Source organism: Pongo pygmaeus, chromosome 10 (genome assembly GCF_028885625.2).
Source record: "Pongo pygmaeus isolate AG05252 chromosome 10, NHGRI_mPonPyg2-v2.0_pri, whole genome shotgun sequence".
Classification (NCBI taxonomy): Eukaryota; Metazoa; Chordata; class Mammalia; order Primates; family Hominidae; genus Pongo; species Pongo pygmaeus.
In genome coordinates this window covers 12,285,659-12,303,508 of record NC_072383.2, presented here as the reverse complement: position 1 = coordinate 12,303,508, position 17,850 = coordinate 12,285,659, and the positions used below count along the sequence as shown (strand labels likewise).

The 17,850-nt window shown below is 43.4% G+C and overlaps 1 protein-coding gene across 8 annotated transcripts in view; it reads right to left on the bottom strand.

Annotated features, from left to right (window-relative positions):
• Positions 1-1,539: 1,539 nt before the first annotated feature.
• The window catches only part of ETV6 (ETS variant transcription factor 6), a 245,865-nt gene continuing 229,554 nt past the window's right edge, over positions 1,540-17,850 (bottom strand). For 7 of the 8 annotated variants that reach the window (XM_054443721.2, XM_054443723.2, XM_063672436.1 and 4 more), the window contains 3 exons: positions 12,266-12,408; positions 10,835-10,935; positions 1,540-5,928 (listed from right to left, as the gene is read on the bottom strand). In XM_054443721.2, coding sequence (XP_054299696.1) covers positions 5,823-5,928; positions 10,835-10,935; positions 12,266-12,408 — 350 coding nt within the window. In that variant the 3' untranslated portion in view covers positions 1,540-5,822. The remainder of the gene's footprint in view (positions 5,929-10,834; positions 10,936-12,265; positions 12,409-17,850) is intronic. The other variant, XM_054443729.2, reaches the window with a different exon arrangement.

The following is a 17,850-nucleotide window of genomic DNA, read 5'->3' as shown; positions in this document are numbered from 1 at the left end:
TTCTACTGAAGCAAAATCTGCCTTTTTTCCTGAGATCTGATGATTCATAAGCACTTTCAGGTTTGAGAGGCACTGGTCTAGCCCAGTGGTTCTAGAGTCCTCTGCAAATGCCCTGGCTAAATGCTCATCCAGGCTCTGTTTAATAATTCCAGGGACAGACAGCCAAGGTCAGTTAGCAGATGAGAATGATCCTTTTATTTTTCTTTTTAGATCAGGCTGGTTAGGCAGATAAGTGGGCATAAGTGGATAAATTGCTGTGCTCTAATTTGCAAGGGCAGGTCAGCTGTTAGAGTTACCCTTTAAAACAGCTCATCTTTACAGCAAACTGATTGCTTAAAAGGTTTGGAGAAAACAAGATGATGACTTTAGTATGTGATTCTATGTCCACTTAGCCTCATTCCACAGTATATCTACCATTAGGAAAATGCAGCGTTATTGTGTGTGAGTACTATTAATGCAAATCAGTTGTCATCAATTATTTTGAGTTTATTGTTTAAATTGCTACAAGCTCTCTTTCATACTAAGATGAAGAAATTGGTAGCAGTGACTCTCAAACTTTAGTGTGCCTCAGAATCACCCAGAGTGCTTGTTAAAATATACTGCTGGGCCCCAGCTCCAAGGTTTCTGATTCAGTTTATGGGCTGGGAACTGATAATTTGCATTTCTAGCAGTTCTCTAATGCTGCATTATAGAAATAGTAGCTTCGAATGCATTTTTAGCAGCACAAAAAAATATCTAGACCCTTATTTGATACTGTGCCCTGATCATACAGAATATAGGGCCAAATTTCAGCAATCATTCTCAGGGGATACAGAGTAACTGGGTTAACCTAAATACAAAAGTAAACTAACAACATTTTCTGAGACTGTTGATTTCTTAGACATTTTGAACCTACATCCACTTTGCTCAACAGCAATACATTTGCTTCGTTTTCCATTCTTCCCCTTGTTTCCACCCACCTCTGATGGAAGATAGTTCTGGTTAAGTGCAGAATGTTTGATCTTGAGCTCCCAAGTGCCCACTGGTTGGTGGGTGGCTCTGTTGGTCAGGTTGGCTGGGACATTCTGAGCATGTGGGCTGGCTCTGAGCTGTGTGATGACCTTCTAGGTCATTACAGTCCTGTATTTAGTCATAGGATCTATCCCAGCCCTTACGCCTTCATCACTTTGTAGGCTCAGACCTCTGATCTCAGCAGATTTAAGGGGCAATTCTATTGTGTGAGGACCTGGCATTGCTAAGTTCTCAGTGAGCTAATAAACCTTCACCACAGCATGGGACCCAAGCATCTCTGATTGGGGTTCCTCTTGGTAATTTTTCCACCTGTGGCAGCTGCTCAGCTTGGAATGGTTCACTCTGACCTTTCCGGTGCCACTTGTCTAAAGATTGCCTGCAGACTGCCCTGCAGTGGAGACTTCCTGCCAGAGAAAAACCATGATTGCCCTTTATACCATAATTGAGTGGAGACAGGATTTACCTCATCGGAGCACCTTGTCTGACTCCATTTCATATTATTAAAAACAGAGACTCTGGACTTCATGGTTTTTTTTTTATAAAAAATTTATTGAGATGATGTAATTATAGGCTTTTCTTTAAAAATTATTTGCAACTCACTGGCCCTGAGAAAAGGCATTTTTTTGTTTTTTTTTCTTTTTTGTTACATTCATTTGATTCAGTCCCTTATAAACCCCACACCTCATAAACAAGAGATTAGAAACTAAACAAAAAGGGGGGCGGGGAAGGAAATTCTAGATTCATTCTGGTTTGCAGGTGGTTGCAGTCACAAAGAGAAATCATCAAGAATGTTCACTTGGCATGTGTGAAAGATTCAGGGGATCTGCAGCTGTTTAGTGTTGATGCAGTTGGGTCAAAAGAGTATCAGGTTAGTCTTCTGTGGGTTTTAGGCAGGGATTATCGTGCCCCCCTCCCCCTCCTTGTGTCACAGCCTTTATTTCTACTCTGAAGAGGAGCAGGAGAGAGTGAACAGCCTCTAACTAGCACCAAATGCTTGGGCAAAGAAAACTGCCCTTTTCTTGGTGTGTTTTCCCAAATCTTTTATCTTCAGTTTCCTGGGTGGGAATGGGCCAGACAGGGTGAGCCCAGGCTGGATCCTGAGCCTAATTCCATTCTTGGCATGCTGTCTGCTCCTAGGGCAAGTCACTTCACCTCCCTGACACCCAGGTTTCTTTTTTGCAAAAGGGAGTTCCTATTTCAAAAATGTATTCAGACTTGGAGCCTAGGCAGTGAAAGGTGGGAATGTGGTTACTTCATCATTTCGGTAAATTGTCACAGCCATTTGAATTTCAGCTAAAGCGACATTCTCATTTGGACAAGAGATCAGTATCAAAAGACATTGGATCAGAGGGTTCCAAACATACTGTTGAAAGGAGAAAATCCATTGGTCTGTTATTCCTCTTTTTCTGTGGGGACGCCCTCATCTCCCCAAAGGATTTGGAACATTGGTGATGCCACCTTAAGCAAGACCAAGTCGCCCTGGGTCAAGATCTTAGAGTTCATGTTACCTTCAACATAGCCAGTCTAGCCAATTACCAGCGCTTTCTTCTGATACAGAGGAGACGGCCTGGCTAGCTTGAGATGTAGGAACGAGAACTTCAAGACCCAAGTGAGAGTGCACATCCATCACACGGCAGGGCTCCTTTGCATTTTCCTCTCCTGACTTCAGATTTGTCTTCTGACAACACCCCCAGTACTTAGTGTTGAAATGAGTCACGCTGGGTGGATCAGGCAGGTACAATATAAACTCTGAAAGCAGGGATTATGGCTGATTGAGCTTTGGGTCCCTTACAGTGTCCAGCAGGTGCTTCAAGGTTTGCTAATTGAATCTGAAATCTTTAGGGTCTGCAGGGTGTAAACACTGTATCCAGGTGCTGGCACTACCCGGGTTTTCTCATAAAGAACAAATGAAGAGGACATTTGCAGTTAGGGGAATTACGAAATCCTTATTGGTAGTACAGATTGATATCCCTTATCTGAAATGTTTGGGACCAGAAGTGTTCTGGGTCTCGGATTTTTAAATTTTTTTTTGTATCCTGGAATATTTGTATATGTATATAAAATGAGAGATCTTGGGGATGGACACAAAGTCTAAACACAAAATTCATTTATGGCTCATATACTTTATACACATAGCCTTAAGGTAATTTTATGATATTTGAAATAATTTTCTATATAAAACAGTTTGTGTAGATTGAACCATAAGAAAGCAAAGGTGTTAGGTGTGGAATTTTCCACTCATGGTGTCATAGCATTCAGGAAGTTTTGGATTTTGGGGCATTTGGGGGTTTTAACTGTTCACATTAGGGATGCTCAACCTGTATCTGAATGGGAAATAAAGACTATATTGGAATGAGCGCCTTCTATTTCTTCTTCAAGTGGCTGAAGGTATCATCCTAAGTCTAACATACTCTTCTGGGATATTGCTTGAAATATAGAAATGCTTGGGGCAAAAGGGAATTTCCCTCCATAATTCAACTGTTAAGATTCTTTGAACAGTAAGAGACTGAGTTCTTGCACTTGGGTGAAGAGGCCAGACTGAGAGGCTCTAATCCTAGCAACATCATGCCCTGGTCTCTGATTTCATATTCATACAGAGGGATGCAATAAAAATCCCTTTCTCTCCATTCTTAGAATCAGTGGCTTTCACAATACATCAGGTATTTGACTTAATCTCTGCATTTGAGATAGAATACCAGTCATCTTAGAGGCTGAAATAGGGATCACCATGTCCTACTGAATGGTCTCAAAAGACACCTGCAGTGTGCTGAGATCTGGCAGAATCTCATCAACATTCAAGCAGACTGAGACCCACTCGCCTCACATAGAAGGTCCCTGACCTCCTCGAAGGTCGAATGGTGGGGCACCTGTGACAGTAGGAGTGGGCTGGCTATGCCCGTGTGTCTACCTGTGCTCTGATAAGAGGCAGGGACAGAGCAAGGCTGAAGAGAGCCTTGATCAGCTCCTCAATTCCAGTGTCCTTGAACCATAGTCCATCTGTTTGCACCCTAGGTTGGTGTCCTTGTCAGTAAGGCCGAGGGAAGATTCCTCTTGCTTGTGTGACCCAAACTCTACATGTCTGACTCAACTCAGAAAAGGCTGGGGAGAAGCCCAGGGGTCTGGTAACTTCACCTGGGAGCTGCTGATGCGGGCACATATGTATCCTGGAGGAGCTGTGAGTTTCTCCCCCAACTGAGTGGAGAAAACAGAGGGGAACAAGGAGGGGGTGCTTTGTAAGGCAGGTGTAATCTGGATTAAAAGAAACTGTACTCCAAATATTGGATTTCTGAGACCTATATTGGAAGAGTCAATTTAGAGTGCTAGAAAAGGAAAAAAAAAAATCTAAAACAGCTTTCTAAAAATATCTGTTATCATCAAAAATACTAAGAAGTGGCACTACCCTCATTTTACAAGATACCATCAATCTTATTTTGAGGTGAAAGAGCCACAAATGGGTCCTTTCTGAGACACAGCTATGAAAGAAAGAATGTATCCGAGGAATTTCCTGTCTGCCCAGGCTGGGCAAACAGTGATTGCAACTGAGACTGCCCTCTGGGATCCTCTGTCTCCAAAGCTCTGTGTCCAGTGGAGACCAGGAAACTTTAAAAAAGGTTAGGAATTGAAAAAAAAAAAAAAAAAAAAATTCAGGCGAGGGCATGAAACTGACCACAAGATGGCCTTTGGAGTGGAGCAGAGAGGAGCTTTTCTTTCTCACTAGCCTCTGTTACCTGCTTTGGAAAAATAAATCCCCACTGCAGAATATTTTTGCCCAGTTTCTGGACTGCTGGGTCTGTGTGGTCTTTTCATATTTTCCACTTTGCAGCGCTCCCCAAGCTAATCCCAAGCTGCCGAGGCCTTCCAAGTAACTTGGACAGCCTTCCATCCTTATCTTATGCCTTAGACCCATGGTTCTCACAGCCATCTCAGGGGCGGCTCTCTGGACTAGCATGTATCCGTCTGCAGCACAGCAGCATCTGTGATGATTTTGGCCTCCCTCAGATGGGTAGCCCAATGCTGGGATGTGGGTTTGATTCTGTGCTGCCGGCCATAAAGCAGCCGGGTCAGTGATTCTGTTTAGGTGCCAGCAATCCCCAAGACTCTCCAAGAGGCTGAACGCTGTCAGAAGGCATCTGAATCTCAACAGTAGGCAGGGCGGGAGGACAGAGGGGACCAAGGGAAGAACAGAGCAAGAGAGAGAAAAAGAGAGCTCTCCTTTTCATTTTATCTTTTTTAAAAGCATTTTTTTTTTTTTTCAGCCAAGACCCAACAGTAACAGGAACAAACCTGATCCACGTGGCAGGAAAAAGAGGAACCGGAACCCCTCTGCAAGTATTCTCTCTCCTGACCAGCTGGGCTTGCCGCACTTTGTGAGATTTGCAAAAAATAGATATATAATAGATATATATTTCCATAGGAAAACAACATATGTCTTCCCCTAGATGAACGATGAAGAGTCAAACTGCATGTTCTTAAAACAAAAACAAAAACAAAAACAAAAACACCATGAAACTAACAACGGTGGAAGGGTGAGGGTGAGGAATTACAGATGGAGAGATTCCAAATCAGAAGGAAACGTGACATGCGAGTCCCAGGCTCATGCCCTCCGCCAGAATTCCAGCCCCGCCTGTGCTGGGTAGTTTGTCTAAGGTGCTCCAGGGTCCCTCTTGGTCTGCAAGAGAAGTGTCCCTGCCATTTCTGGGTCGCTTCCTTTTCCACTCTCCTCAGCCCGCCTGCTCCGTCACACCTCCAGCAATCCTGGTGGGCAGGGGTTCCCTGGGCTGCTGGCCCGCTGAGGTGGACTGTTGGTTCCTTCAGCATTCATCTTCTTGGTATATTTGTTCATCCAGCTCCTGGGACTCTAGGTGCTCCAGACGGTCTGTTCGGCCACTCATGATTTCATCTGGGGTTTTCATAAACCTTTGGAAGAAGAAGTGGAGGAGGTAAGAGATTCCATTTTCCTAAAGCCGTCTTCACTCTGAACTCTAGCCTGTATATAAAGAAAGGCTCCATCATCTTATACAGCTGGAGAGTTACTGAACCCCGAGATTAATGCTAACTTAGTGCAAATGAGGAAAAGGTACTCCTTTCTCTGACTGTCTAAAAAGTGGCAAAATGCTTATTTAAAAAGACTGGGGCCAGACATGGTAGCTCATGCATATAATCCTAGTGCTTTGGGAGGCCAAGTTGGGAAGATAACTTGAACCTAGGAGTTTGAGACCAGCTTGGGCAACATAGCGAGACCCCACCTCTACCAAAAAAAAAAAAAAAAAAAAAAAAAAATCTGGGTATGGTGGTGTGCACCTGTAGTCCTAGCTACTTGGGAGGCTGAGGTGAGAGAATCCGTTAAGCTCAGGAGGTTAAGGCTGCAGTGAGCTATGATCATGCCACTGCACTCTAACTTGGGTGACAAAGTGAAATCCTAATTATTGAAAAAAAAAAAAAAGAAGTCTAGGATGTCTGTGATGTAGTGAGCACCCTTTGGGATCATGTGGTGCGTTAATGCATGACCATACGAGAAAGCCTTGGTCCAGACCATGTATATATGTTTCTTTCTTTTACAGAATTAGATTTTACAGACTCATGAGAGCTGTATATCCACTTCCATTCCAGACTGTGAGCCCAGGAAATGGTATTCAAAACTTAAATTTCAAAGGATATAGTTAAATGTTAAGTGAAAAATGCTGACAATAGGACAACTTAGTGGAGCTTCTGGAAAATTAGAAGGGCAAAAAAAAAAAAAAAAAAAGAGAGAATCTTTTACAATGTTATCACTGATTCACCCAAAATGCCAGCAATGAACCCTCTTTAGTCTGTCTACCTTTGCAACTGGGGTGTACAGCAAGCCTCATCTTCCTGTTCAATGGGTTAAACTGGAAGTGACATCAATGACATGTTTTGACCATAATTTACTTGGCTCAGGAAGGCAGCCTGGTTGCAGATGTTCCGCCTACACCGTAGGAGCACCCTTTCCAGTCCCCTTCTGTGCCTACACACCTTTCCCTCCCCCTATACTCTGCCCTGCGCCACTATCTTAGAACTTACATTTTCTCTCATTCCTCCACATGCAAAAGCCTAAAATGACGACTCATCAAGTCAAGGGTACATCCTTTGCTCTGCTCATCTGGTCCTTCTACCATCTTTATCTAGGAAGCTCTTATTTTCCACTGTTCACCAGTATGAACCCAATGCAGTCTAGTGGTCTTGGCTCTTGTATAAATCATGGCGCATGCTCTCCTACGTATCTTTAGCTTTTCCCTTATCTGGAGCCCTCCTGACTCTTCTCACGAGTTGAGTCCTACTCATTCTTTGTGTTCTGTCTCCTCATCAAAGAGCTGCTTAATGGCACTAGTCCATGATTTCAACACTTAAACATCCATCTTCTTCAACACTCAAACATCTTGTAAAGAGTATCTATAATTCAACACCTCACTTGATTACATACTAGGTCTTATACCAAGAAACCTTCATTTTGTGGCAAGCCTGGCTTCTAACATTCATTTCCTCAAAATGGAGTAATCTCTCCCTCACTAATAGCACTATTCCTTTCTCTTACTGAAAATCTTTTATTGGAAGCCTATCAATCTTCTGGCTACTACTGCTTTTCCTGCTCATTACTGGCAAACTTTTCCAGCAGTATGATCTGTAGCATCTGCAGTCTTTCTCCTCTTCTATCCCCTAACTGAAATTTCTCCCTCCACATCCGAAGTCAATAAAGAGCCCCTCTAAGCCAACTCTACAGATGTCCTATGCTTGGCCCCCCCAAACCACCCCTTTCTTCTTTTGATGACCTTCCCATATTAAGCTTCTGATATTCCACACCAGGCTGTCAATAAGCATTAACTGAAAGGTTTAATATAGAATGATAAAAAATAGAATCCTCTACCTTCTAGGAGCTTATAATCTAGTTGTTGGGGAGAAGGACTTGACACATAAAACTACAGGCTGAGCATCCCTAATCCAAACACTGGAAACACTTCTGGTCCCAAGCATTCCAGATAAGGGCTACTCAACCTGTATTCAAAATATAAATCCTGTAGTCGCTCTAGCTACTCCGGAGGCTGAGGCAGGAGGATTGCTTGAGCCCAGAGTTTGAGGCTTCAGTGAGCTATGACCACACCACTGCACTCCAGCCTGGGCAACAGACTGAGACCCTGTCTCTAGAAAAACAAGTTGGCCAGGCACAGTGGCTCACATCTGTAATTCAAGCACTTTGGGAGGCCAAGGTGGGCAGATCACTTGAAGCCAGGAGTTTGAGACAAGAGTGGCCAATATGGTGAAACCCTGTCTCCACTAAAAATACAAAAATTAGCCAGGTGTGGTGGCAGGCACCTGTAATTCCAGCTACTAGGGAGGCTGAGGCATGATAATTATGAGAATTGCTTAAATTCAGGAGGTGGAGGTTCCAGTGAGTCGAGATTGTGCCACTGCACTGTAGCCTGGGTGACAGAACAAGGCTCTGTCTCAAAAAAAAAAAAAAAAAAGAAAAGAAAAGAAAAAGCAAATTGTAGTGTAGTTAAGGGCTCAAGGGAACCCAAGTGATGATGGAAGACGATAGCTATGTGTGTTGGAGCAGCTGAAGAAGGCCTCATTCAGGGCAATAGACTTGAGGTTGAGCCCTGAGGGTGTAGGTATTAAAAAGGCAAAAGTTAGTCATATACATTTCTGGCATAGGGAATTGTATTAGTGTTGTAGGGCAGCTGGCAGTTTGTATTATGGTTTCAGGAGGCAGCAGAGTGGACCAGAGACAGAAAGACGTTGTTGAGTGAATCGCGATGTGAATCATGAAATCCAGACATCAGCTTCCATCGCCAGGGAAGCCTTTGCTTTTTTCCCGTCTCCCAGATCTCATGAAACTGCTTGTCATTGAAAGACTCCAACCTGGGACCTTCTGGCAACATTCCCTTCTGGGAAATGTAGTTCCCAGGCTTCTAGCCCCTGCAACACGGAGTAGAGTGGGAATGGTGCTGAAGAGCCAATGGTCCATCTAGCACAATGACTGGGACACCGGAAGAGTCAAAGGGAACTCTAGTTTCAAAGTTGGTCGCTTCAAACAGCAGTGATGCCCCTGATGAGTAAAGAATTCAGTAATTCTGGGTGGAATTTTCTTTTCTTTTTTTCTTGAGATGGAGTCTCGCTCTGTCACCAGGCTGGAGTGCAGTGGTGTGATCTCGGCTCACTGAAACCTCCGCCTCCCGGGTTCAAGCACTTCCGAGTAGCTGTGACTACAGGTGCGTGCCACTATGCTCAGCTAATTTTTGTATTTTTAGTAGAGATGGGGTTTCACCATGTTGTCCAGGATGGTCTCGATCTCTTGACCTCGTGATCCGCCTGCCTCGACCTCCCAAAGTGCTGGGATTACAGGTGTGAGCCATCACGCCCAGCCTCTGGGTGGAATTTCTAATCTGAGACGAGCATCTGTTTTGAAGATGTCATGTCTGAAATGCTTAAATGTGATATTTAAGGGGACACAGCCTACAGGAAACTCTTGGACATTCAAATTTGGAATTTCAGGGAGATTTTAGAGCTGGATATAGAGATTTAAGAGCCTAACCACTGAGGTGATAAATGAAGTTGTGTGTTGGGATCAATTCATCCACGAAAAAGGTATAGAGTGGGAAGAAAGGGAGCCAAGGACTGCGTTTCGGTTGAAGGATGAAGAAAAGGCATCAGTAGAGCCAGAGAAGGGAGGGTTCTTTTTTTATTCCTTCTATTCTGTTTCCCTTTCTTGAATAGCCTTTCCTGTTTCTTTTGAAGATCTTAATTGCTTTTACTATTCCTAAGTTACCATTCCTTCCCAACGCTAAAGACCAGGTTCTCCACTCTTTCCAATAAATTAATCATATCAGTGAGCTCATCTGTTCATACATGGTATCACTTCCTACCTGTACATAGATAATTCACAATCTACATGTCTAGCCCCATCTGCCACTCTCTTCTGTCCCACCTGCCAAAACCCATCACCCGAGGTTGTGTTTGTTGATCTCACTTCTACCAGCCTGCAGTTGGCCCCACTAATGACTACTACCAGCACCAGAGGTCTACTTCTACATCTACTGATTGGTCCTCCAGATCCCTCCTTCTTCTTCTAATTCTTTCTCCTCTCTTGCACAGTACTTGGAACCACAGTCTATGTGGTGGCAGGCTAACTTGGTTGGCACTCATTATCTATGAGGAATTCTGGAAAGAAAAATTCTAGTGCAGCAGCTTGTAGACTTATTCTGACTACGATGCATTATAAGAAATGCATTTTACATTATGACTCGTCGCGTACATACACACCTGGAACAACATTTTCATGAATCAACTGTCATTCTTGCTACATGTGATGCAGTCTGGCATTTTCAACTCTATCCTATCCTATCCTTATTTCATTAAAAAAAAAAAGCTGTGATGGACCCATTCAATCTATTTCATGACTCACTGTGGGTCATTACCTGCATTTTGACAAATACTGGTTCAGAAAGTTGCCTTACAGGGACGGTAACCTGGAAGTCTAGGTTTAATTCCTTGTTTTGCCATTGACTGTGCTTTTAACTACACCGGACTTTAATGCCACATAATATTATTTGGTCACTGCGTTATTTTAAAGGTGAGTTAGATTCTGTTCATTTAGTTTTGGCTTTATTACAGGACAGATAATAAGTTAAAAAAAATATTTTCCTTAAATCCTAACAAACCAGTACCTGGTATCCAGTTTGTAGCAATGATTGGCTTTGGGTATCCGATAGGCAGGTAGCGATCTTAACGGTCTCCCCCCACTCCCCGTTATTTAAAGAAAACAGCATCCTCCCAAAAGAAGGAAAGGAGAAAAAGGAAGTGCTACCTGAACAAAAGCCTTTGTCCTGGCTCCTTCCTGATAATGTTTAGTTTGTAGTAGTGGCGCAGGGCTCTGGACATTTTCTCATAGGTCATGTTTGTTCTGTTCTGTTTGTTCAAAGGAGGAAGGGAGAAAAAAAGCACAAAGACACAATGAAATGAACCTCAGAAAAGGCACTGCAGGAGCTATTAAAATAAAAGCTCTTCAGCTGCTGCTGCCTGTGGCCCTGCCAGTTTGGGAAGCTACCTGCTAATCGGCTGCCTTCCAGGCACATCTGTCCCCACCCTTTAGCTTTTTATATTCACTGTCACCAAGGTTTACTCCTAAGGTGAATCACCCTTTGTCCGAAGTCCTGGAGCCCTAGCTAATAAAGCAGATCCCATAGCAGCCTCGCTTATTTCCTTTTCCCAAGACTGCTCTCTGCTCTGCCTGAGGAATTTCCTGCAGGTTCCCCCTATCTCTGGGTCACCCTTCACCTTCTGACCCACACAGCATTTCTTTTTTTTGTTGCAATGACCTTTTCTCAAACTTGTGTTTCTGGTCTGTCATTTTAAGGAAGACAATTTTTTTGTTTAAATTCCTGTTGTGGAAGCAAGAATACAGTGGTTCTGGGCCCGAGGCAATGGTACAGTGCGAGCAGCAGAGGGATTTTTCTCAGTGACTCACACGTGGAAGTGTCTGTCAGTGGGGCCTTGCCATATTTGGTCATGGTCTGCATTACCCACTACCTTCTTAGAAGGCTGCAGGTCTGGGCACACCTGGCTGGGCCTCCCTGCCTTCTCACTCAGCGGATTGGGGTTGTGCCACCGTGCCAACATCAGGCTTTGCTTCAGGTCCACCTATCGACTGGCCTGGATCACAGTTACCCGCTTTTTACAACTGCACACTTGAGCAGTCTTCCTTACTGCAAAAGACTTTATTCAATTCCATTCCCTCCTCCCAGTTTGGAAAATTGTGGGGCAAACTTCATTGCTTGCTTATAAAGGGGATGTTTTACAGTCAGAATATAAGTATTTTCTATAAAGAAATGGGCTTTGGGGAACATGGGAGTTTCTAACTGAGCAGAAAAGAAATGGCACTTCCCAAGGTCCCCTGTGAGTCAGAGAGTCTTGCTGTACTTCCCTTTTACCCAGTTCCTAACAACAGTGGAGGTGGCGGGATCAGGTCAAGGGGAGTGGAAACAAGAGTCACTCATGATGCAGCCCAGCAAACCAGGACATGTGAGTTAATGGGCACCTGGTCTCAGGAACAAATGGTAAGATGCATCTTTAATTATTTCCTTCCCTTTGCAACTGCCTAATTGCTTGCCCAGCAAGGAATAAACTAAATAAGTATGGGCAGACGTAAAAAGCAGAAGACAGACGATTATCCTCCAATCCAGGGATAAAGACTTCATTTCGGCACTAGTTTATGGAGCAGTATCTGCTGCCCTTTTACCTTATGGTTTCCCCACAGTCGAGCCAGTCCGTTGGGATCCACTATCCGGAATATTTTGGATTCTTTGTCCTCCCATCGGATGAAGTTTTCGTACCGGCTGTCAGAAAGCAACTGATAGACGTAATCCCAAAGCAGTCTACAGTCTACAGAGGAAAAGGGCAAGAAAACACTGTTGAAAATGTTTCTTGTTGAGGCACTAACCAGAAGAATCAAAAAAGAATCCAGCAACTGCTTCTGCCTAGCTTGGGTTGACTGATCGTCTAACTTCCTTGTTTTACAGGGAAGAAATGAAGGCCCAGACAGATGGAGGGAGGGCCTGTTGTGTGACCTTTGACCCACTGGAGGCCTCAGAGATGATCTAGGCAACAGCCTCCCTCCACAGATGATGACACAGTGACCCGGAAGTCTACGGTAGTGACCCAAACTTAAACCTGGGCAGAGCCCACGTGAAAGACAGGAAGCAAGTTCTAACTGTGAATGAATGGGCTCTGAATGTGTGTTAAATGCAGGCTGGAAGGAGAAAAGGGTGGAAAGAGGGTCCTGTTGTTACAGAGAGAGCTGTGTGGTAAAAAATAGTGGAGTGAAAAGGTTATCCTGGTGTTGGTGGGAGATGGATGGATAAAGATGAGAAGGCTCAGGTAGGTAGGCTAAAACACAGCAAAAAAGGAGTGAGGAGTGAAAAACGGCGGGAAAAGAAAAACTATGTGGCTTGGTGACTCTGACTGTGGGAACTGTGGCTAGTATGGTTTTAAAAAGAAATACAGATATTCTCATTCTATCCCATTTTGGAGGCCTTTAAAAATGTTTTGATATAGTGGATCATGGCAGAAAGGAACCCAGTGCAAAAATCACTTTCTCCACTTGCAGAACTGATGTTTGAACATTCAGGCAGGCAATGGATATTTACTAAGTGTTAAGTGATTTAATATGGCCTAGGCATGGTGTTGGGCCTTGGCTTTCGGCTGTGGGTTAGTAAGTTAAAAGAGAAGACATGGCCGGTCGTGGTGGCTCACGCCTGTAATCCCAGCACTTTGGGAAGCTGAGGCAGGTGGATCACTTGAGGCCAGGAGTTTGAGACCAGCTTGACCAACGTGGCGAAACCCCGTCTCCACTAAAAATACAAAAACTTAGCCAGGCATGGTGGCGTGTGCCTGTAATCCCAGCTACTCGGGACACTGAGGCAGGAGAATAGCCTGAACCCACGACGTGGAAGTTGCAGTGAGTCGAGATCGCACCACTGCCCTCCAGCCTGGGTGACAAAGTGAGAGTCAGTCTCAAAAAAAAAAAAAAAAAGATGAAGACAAAGACGTGATGTACACCTTTCCCTTGTTCTGTGACTTTCTGGATGTGTGCTGTGAAGGTGTGTGGTTGCCCTCCAGCAGAACCCTGGGGACAGATGTGTGCCTTCTAGGTTGAGTTAAAGGTTAACTGGCCTCCAGATGAGGAGAAGCAGCACCAATTTCCAGGTGTTCACTGCATGATTCTGGAAATGCCCACTTTTTATAGGCACTTGTCAGGATGGCTGGTGATGGAAGATCAATTACTAAATACCAAGTATGAACTTGGCACTTTACCTGTATTATTTCTGATCCTCAGAGAGGTTGAAATAACTTGCCTGAGGTCACAGGGATTTGCACTCTGGACTCCTGCACTACAATGTTCTTTCTTTTTTACTTTGGGTGAGGCCTGGGCCTGGCACATTTGAAAGGGGAGTGTCCAATTGAAACTTGGAATATATTACAGCCAACACATCCGCATTGCAGAGAAAGACATACACCCTTCTCTGGGGGTATATTTACAAGGGGAATTCAGTTGGGCCACCCTGGACACGTTTCTTAATCTTCCTGAGGTTCTGTTGCCTCACTTATGAAGTGGGAATAACAGCACTTACTTTACAGGATTATTGTATTAGTGATAATGGGAGGGAAGAGAAAGTAATAAAAATAACAACGGTATTTAGTGGGTGCTATTTGTAGGTACTGTGCTGTGGCTTCGACAAGCCTGGTTACATCTGACCCTTAACGCCGCCTTATGAGGCAGGTGCTGTTGCTATTCCTATTTTATAGATCAGGAAGCTGGGGCCGAGAGGGTTTGATGATTTACTCAGGAGGACACAGCTTATGAATGACACACAGGATTCTTGGCTGTGCATGACCCCAAAGCCCATGCTATGACCCACTTCCCAATGCAATTTCTAGTCTCAGAGAAACTCGTTAATGGGTATAGGTTTATAAAATCTTAGGACTTTCCAGAACAAAGTACACCTGCTCAGTGTATCTTTTCTGAACTCCAGCATTCTCTTTATATGTTTATAAAATCTTAGGACTTTCCAGAACAAAGTACACCTGCTCAGTGTATCTTTTCTGAACTCCAGCGTTCTCTTTGAATAGCAGAAGACACTGGCAGAAAAATGTGGCATTTTCCAGAAGCTTAATCTTTCAAGGAACTACCATTAAATGTACAGCAGCCCTAAATCTTTAGTATCCCTTATGGTATCCTTTCTTCTGTATTATCTGTGTTTAAACATTAATATGGTGTGTCACTCATTGTGTTTTGGAAAAGGACAAGTGGCCTCCTTCTTAAAACAATGACACCACAGTCCTGGAGTTTGAACTCCATTCTAACAACAGAAGCTGTCCAGCCACTTCTATTGCCCAGCCCACCTTGCCATGGCTGCATTCTGTATTGCCAGGGGGTGGGCTGAGGTAGGGGTGTGGAGAAGATGAGCAACCCGAGCATCATAAGTACCTTGAGAAATCAGTGTCCTACTGCAGACGGAGAATAATCTAGCTCATTTTTAAGGCATTTGAAGGAGGATGATTCTAGTTTCTAGGCAAAGCAGTAAAAAGTGGCAAAGTGTCTTTTTCCCTTGTAAGCATCTCCTTGTCTTGAGTCACTTTCACTATAAAGGGAAAATAGAGATCTGCTGTGGTCTGAATCTTCATGTCCTCCCCAAATTCATCTGTTGAAATCCTAACTACCAAGGTACCTTTGGGAGGTGATTAGGTCTTGGGGGGCTCCACCCTTGTGAGTGGGATTAGTGCCCTTTTAAAAGAGGCCTGAGAGAGAACCCTTACCCTTCCACCAAGCGAAGACACAGCAAGAAGGTGCTGTCTATGAACCAGAAAGTGGGCCCTCACCAGATGCCTCATCTGCTAGGGCCTTGATCTTCTCAGCCCCCAGAACTGCGGAGCAATCCGTATCTATTGCATATAAACTACCCAGTCTATGGCAGTTTGTCAGAGCAGCCCCAAAAGGACTAAGGCCAGAACTCAGCTGTGGCTTAATATTTCAGTATTTGTCCTACTATCAAATGGCAGTTACATTTTAACTCTCCATAATCTCTTCCAACTGGAAAACATCTGACAAAATCACATATTATCGCATAAAGTGCCTGTAAATTAGGGCTGGGTGTGTTGGCTTATAACTATAATCCCAATGTTTTGGGAGGCAGAGGCGGTAGACTTGCTTGAAAGTCTAGGAGTTCAAGACCAGCCTGGGCAACATAACGAGACCTCATCTCTACAAAAAATTTAAAAATTATCCAGGCGTGGTGGTGCATGCCTGTAATCCCAGCTAGTTGGGAGGCTGAGGTGGGAGAATTGCTTGAGCTCAGGGGTTTGGGCCTACAGTGAGCCATGATCAACCCACTGCCCTCAGCCTGGGCGACAGAGTGACAGAGTGAGACCGTATCTCTAGGGGAAAAAATGCCAGTAAATCAGGAGGAACAAAGGCAGTTTGTGTGCAGCCCCTCCCATGTCTCCCTATAGGTTTACAATCATTTTCACTGCAAATAGGCTGAGGACACCATCGGATTCCTCTGGATTGGGAATGTGATTTTCTAGTGTGTTCATCTTAATAAATTTCAGCAATTAAGAAACGACGTGTTGTCTTTTACAGTTTGATATAAAGACATTTTGCCCATATGAAGGTGGGTGACATCATGGCAGCCCTCTTGACTCTAGGCAGAAGGCACTCCACTCAGAAGCCTACTGTAGAGCTAAAACAAAGTGGACAGTTCTCCATCCACAAGCACGGGAGTTTTCACTGCATGTTTCTGTTGCTTCTCTTTTACTGTAATGGTACATTCTACTTCTCATAAAACAGTGAAACGTGAACCAGACCATTTCTCCATGTAAGGGCTTAACCTGCACTGGGCTGCCATGTTGGTTTTTCGGAGGCATCAGACTAGGACCTAGAATGTTATCTACTTATCAGATGGCAAAAGGAAGGGCAGGGCTTACCAGAGAACACCGTTTCCCTGTGAGCTTCAAGAACATTTGTATCTGGCAAACTTTTCCTTTCATAAATGTGAAAACAACCCCAAACAAGCTGCCAATTGATCATTTTAAATGACATTTAATCCAGCAAAGCCAACTTCAGCTGAGTAATAAAAATATGTTGACATTCAGGACACACTGAATTAGTCACTAACGGAGACAGCAATAGGAATTTTGTGGCATAAAGCAGTTGTTTCAAGCTCAGAGTATAAGTGGTTTTTATAACATTATCGATTGTTTTGTTTCTTTGGTAAAAATTATGCCTAGATGATAAAAATAACTGCCTGACCACACAATAGATTTTTTTTTCCTTTTTTTTTTTTAAACAATTGACATTCAAGCCATGTCAGTTATTTTTGTTTCTAAGATTTCTATTAAATAAAAGGCAGATCCTCTTTAGGTTCCTAGATCCTTTAGAGGTTGTTGCCACGGCTCACCTGGAATTTTTCAGCCTTTTCGGAATCCATGCCTGCACAGATACAATGTTCTTTGATCATCAATGTAAATGCATAATACTATATAATAAAGCGCACCACACTCTATAAATAGAAGTTCACTCCACTTCAAAACACTTGAACGTATATGTATAAAATGTTTTTGGATCACAAGGTATTCATTAATTTTAAGTGCATTTTTCTTAAACGAAAGGGCTTTCTTCTATCTCAAGGCACATGGATATTTTAAAGAAATTTCCACTATTTGGATTTTTTTTTCCATGAGAAGTAGTTTATGAAAGTGTTTAGCCCAAGTATAGTTCCCTCTCCTTCCTGCTGGGTGAGGTACCCTTGGTATCCGCAGCTAAAGGCATTGTAAAAAATCCCTTCCTGTGGTTAAGGAGAAATATTTTCACTCCCACGTCTGTCTCTTACCAGAGACTCATTGTATAAACTTATTGAGCAGAGACTGTAAAAAGATGGGCAATTCACACATAACCAACATGGTTTCTAAAGAAAAAAACCACGCCAGACAAAACTGATGCTTAAAAAACTAGAGTAGGCAAGTCAAATTATTGACATAGGGAATGGTTAATGATTGTGGTTAATTTAAATTTCAGGAAAGCTTCTAAGAAAGTCATTTTATGTTGTTTTAACTGCCCAAGTGGAATTTTAAAGAAGGCCTGCAAATGACAGTGCCATGGGTATAATTACCAACAGAGAGGCCGAGTGTCCCTGTTACATTTTTTGAAATTACCTAAAAATTAATATGTTTATTTCCAGTTCAGCAACAAAACACGCAAAGTAGCATATGAAATAAAAAGTTGCTACGAAGCTTTACAAATATGGTTCTGAACTGGGGGCATGTGGC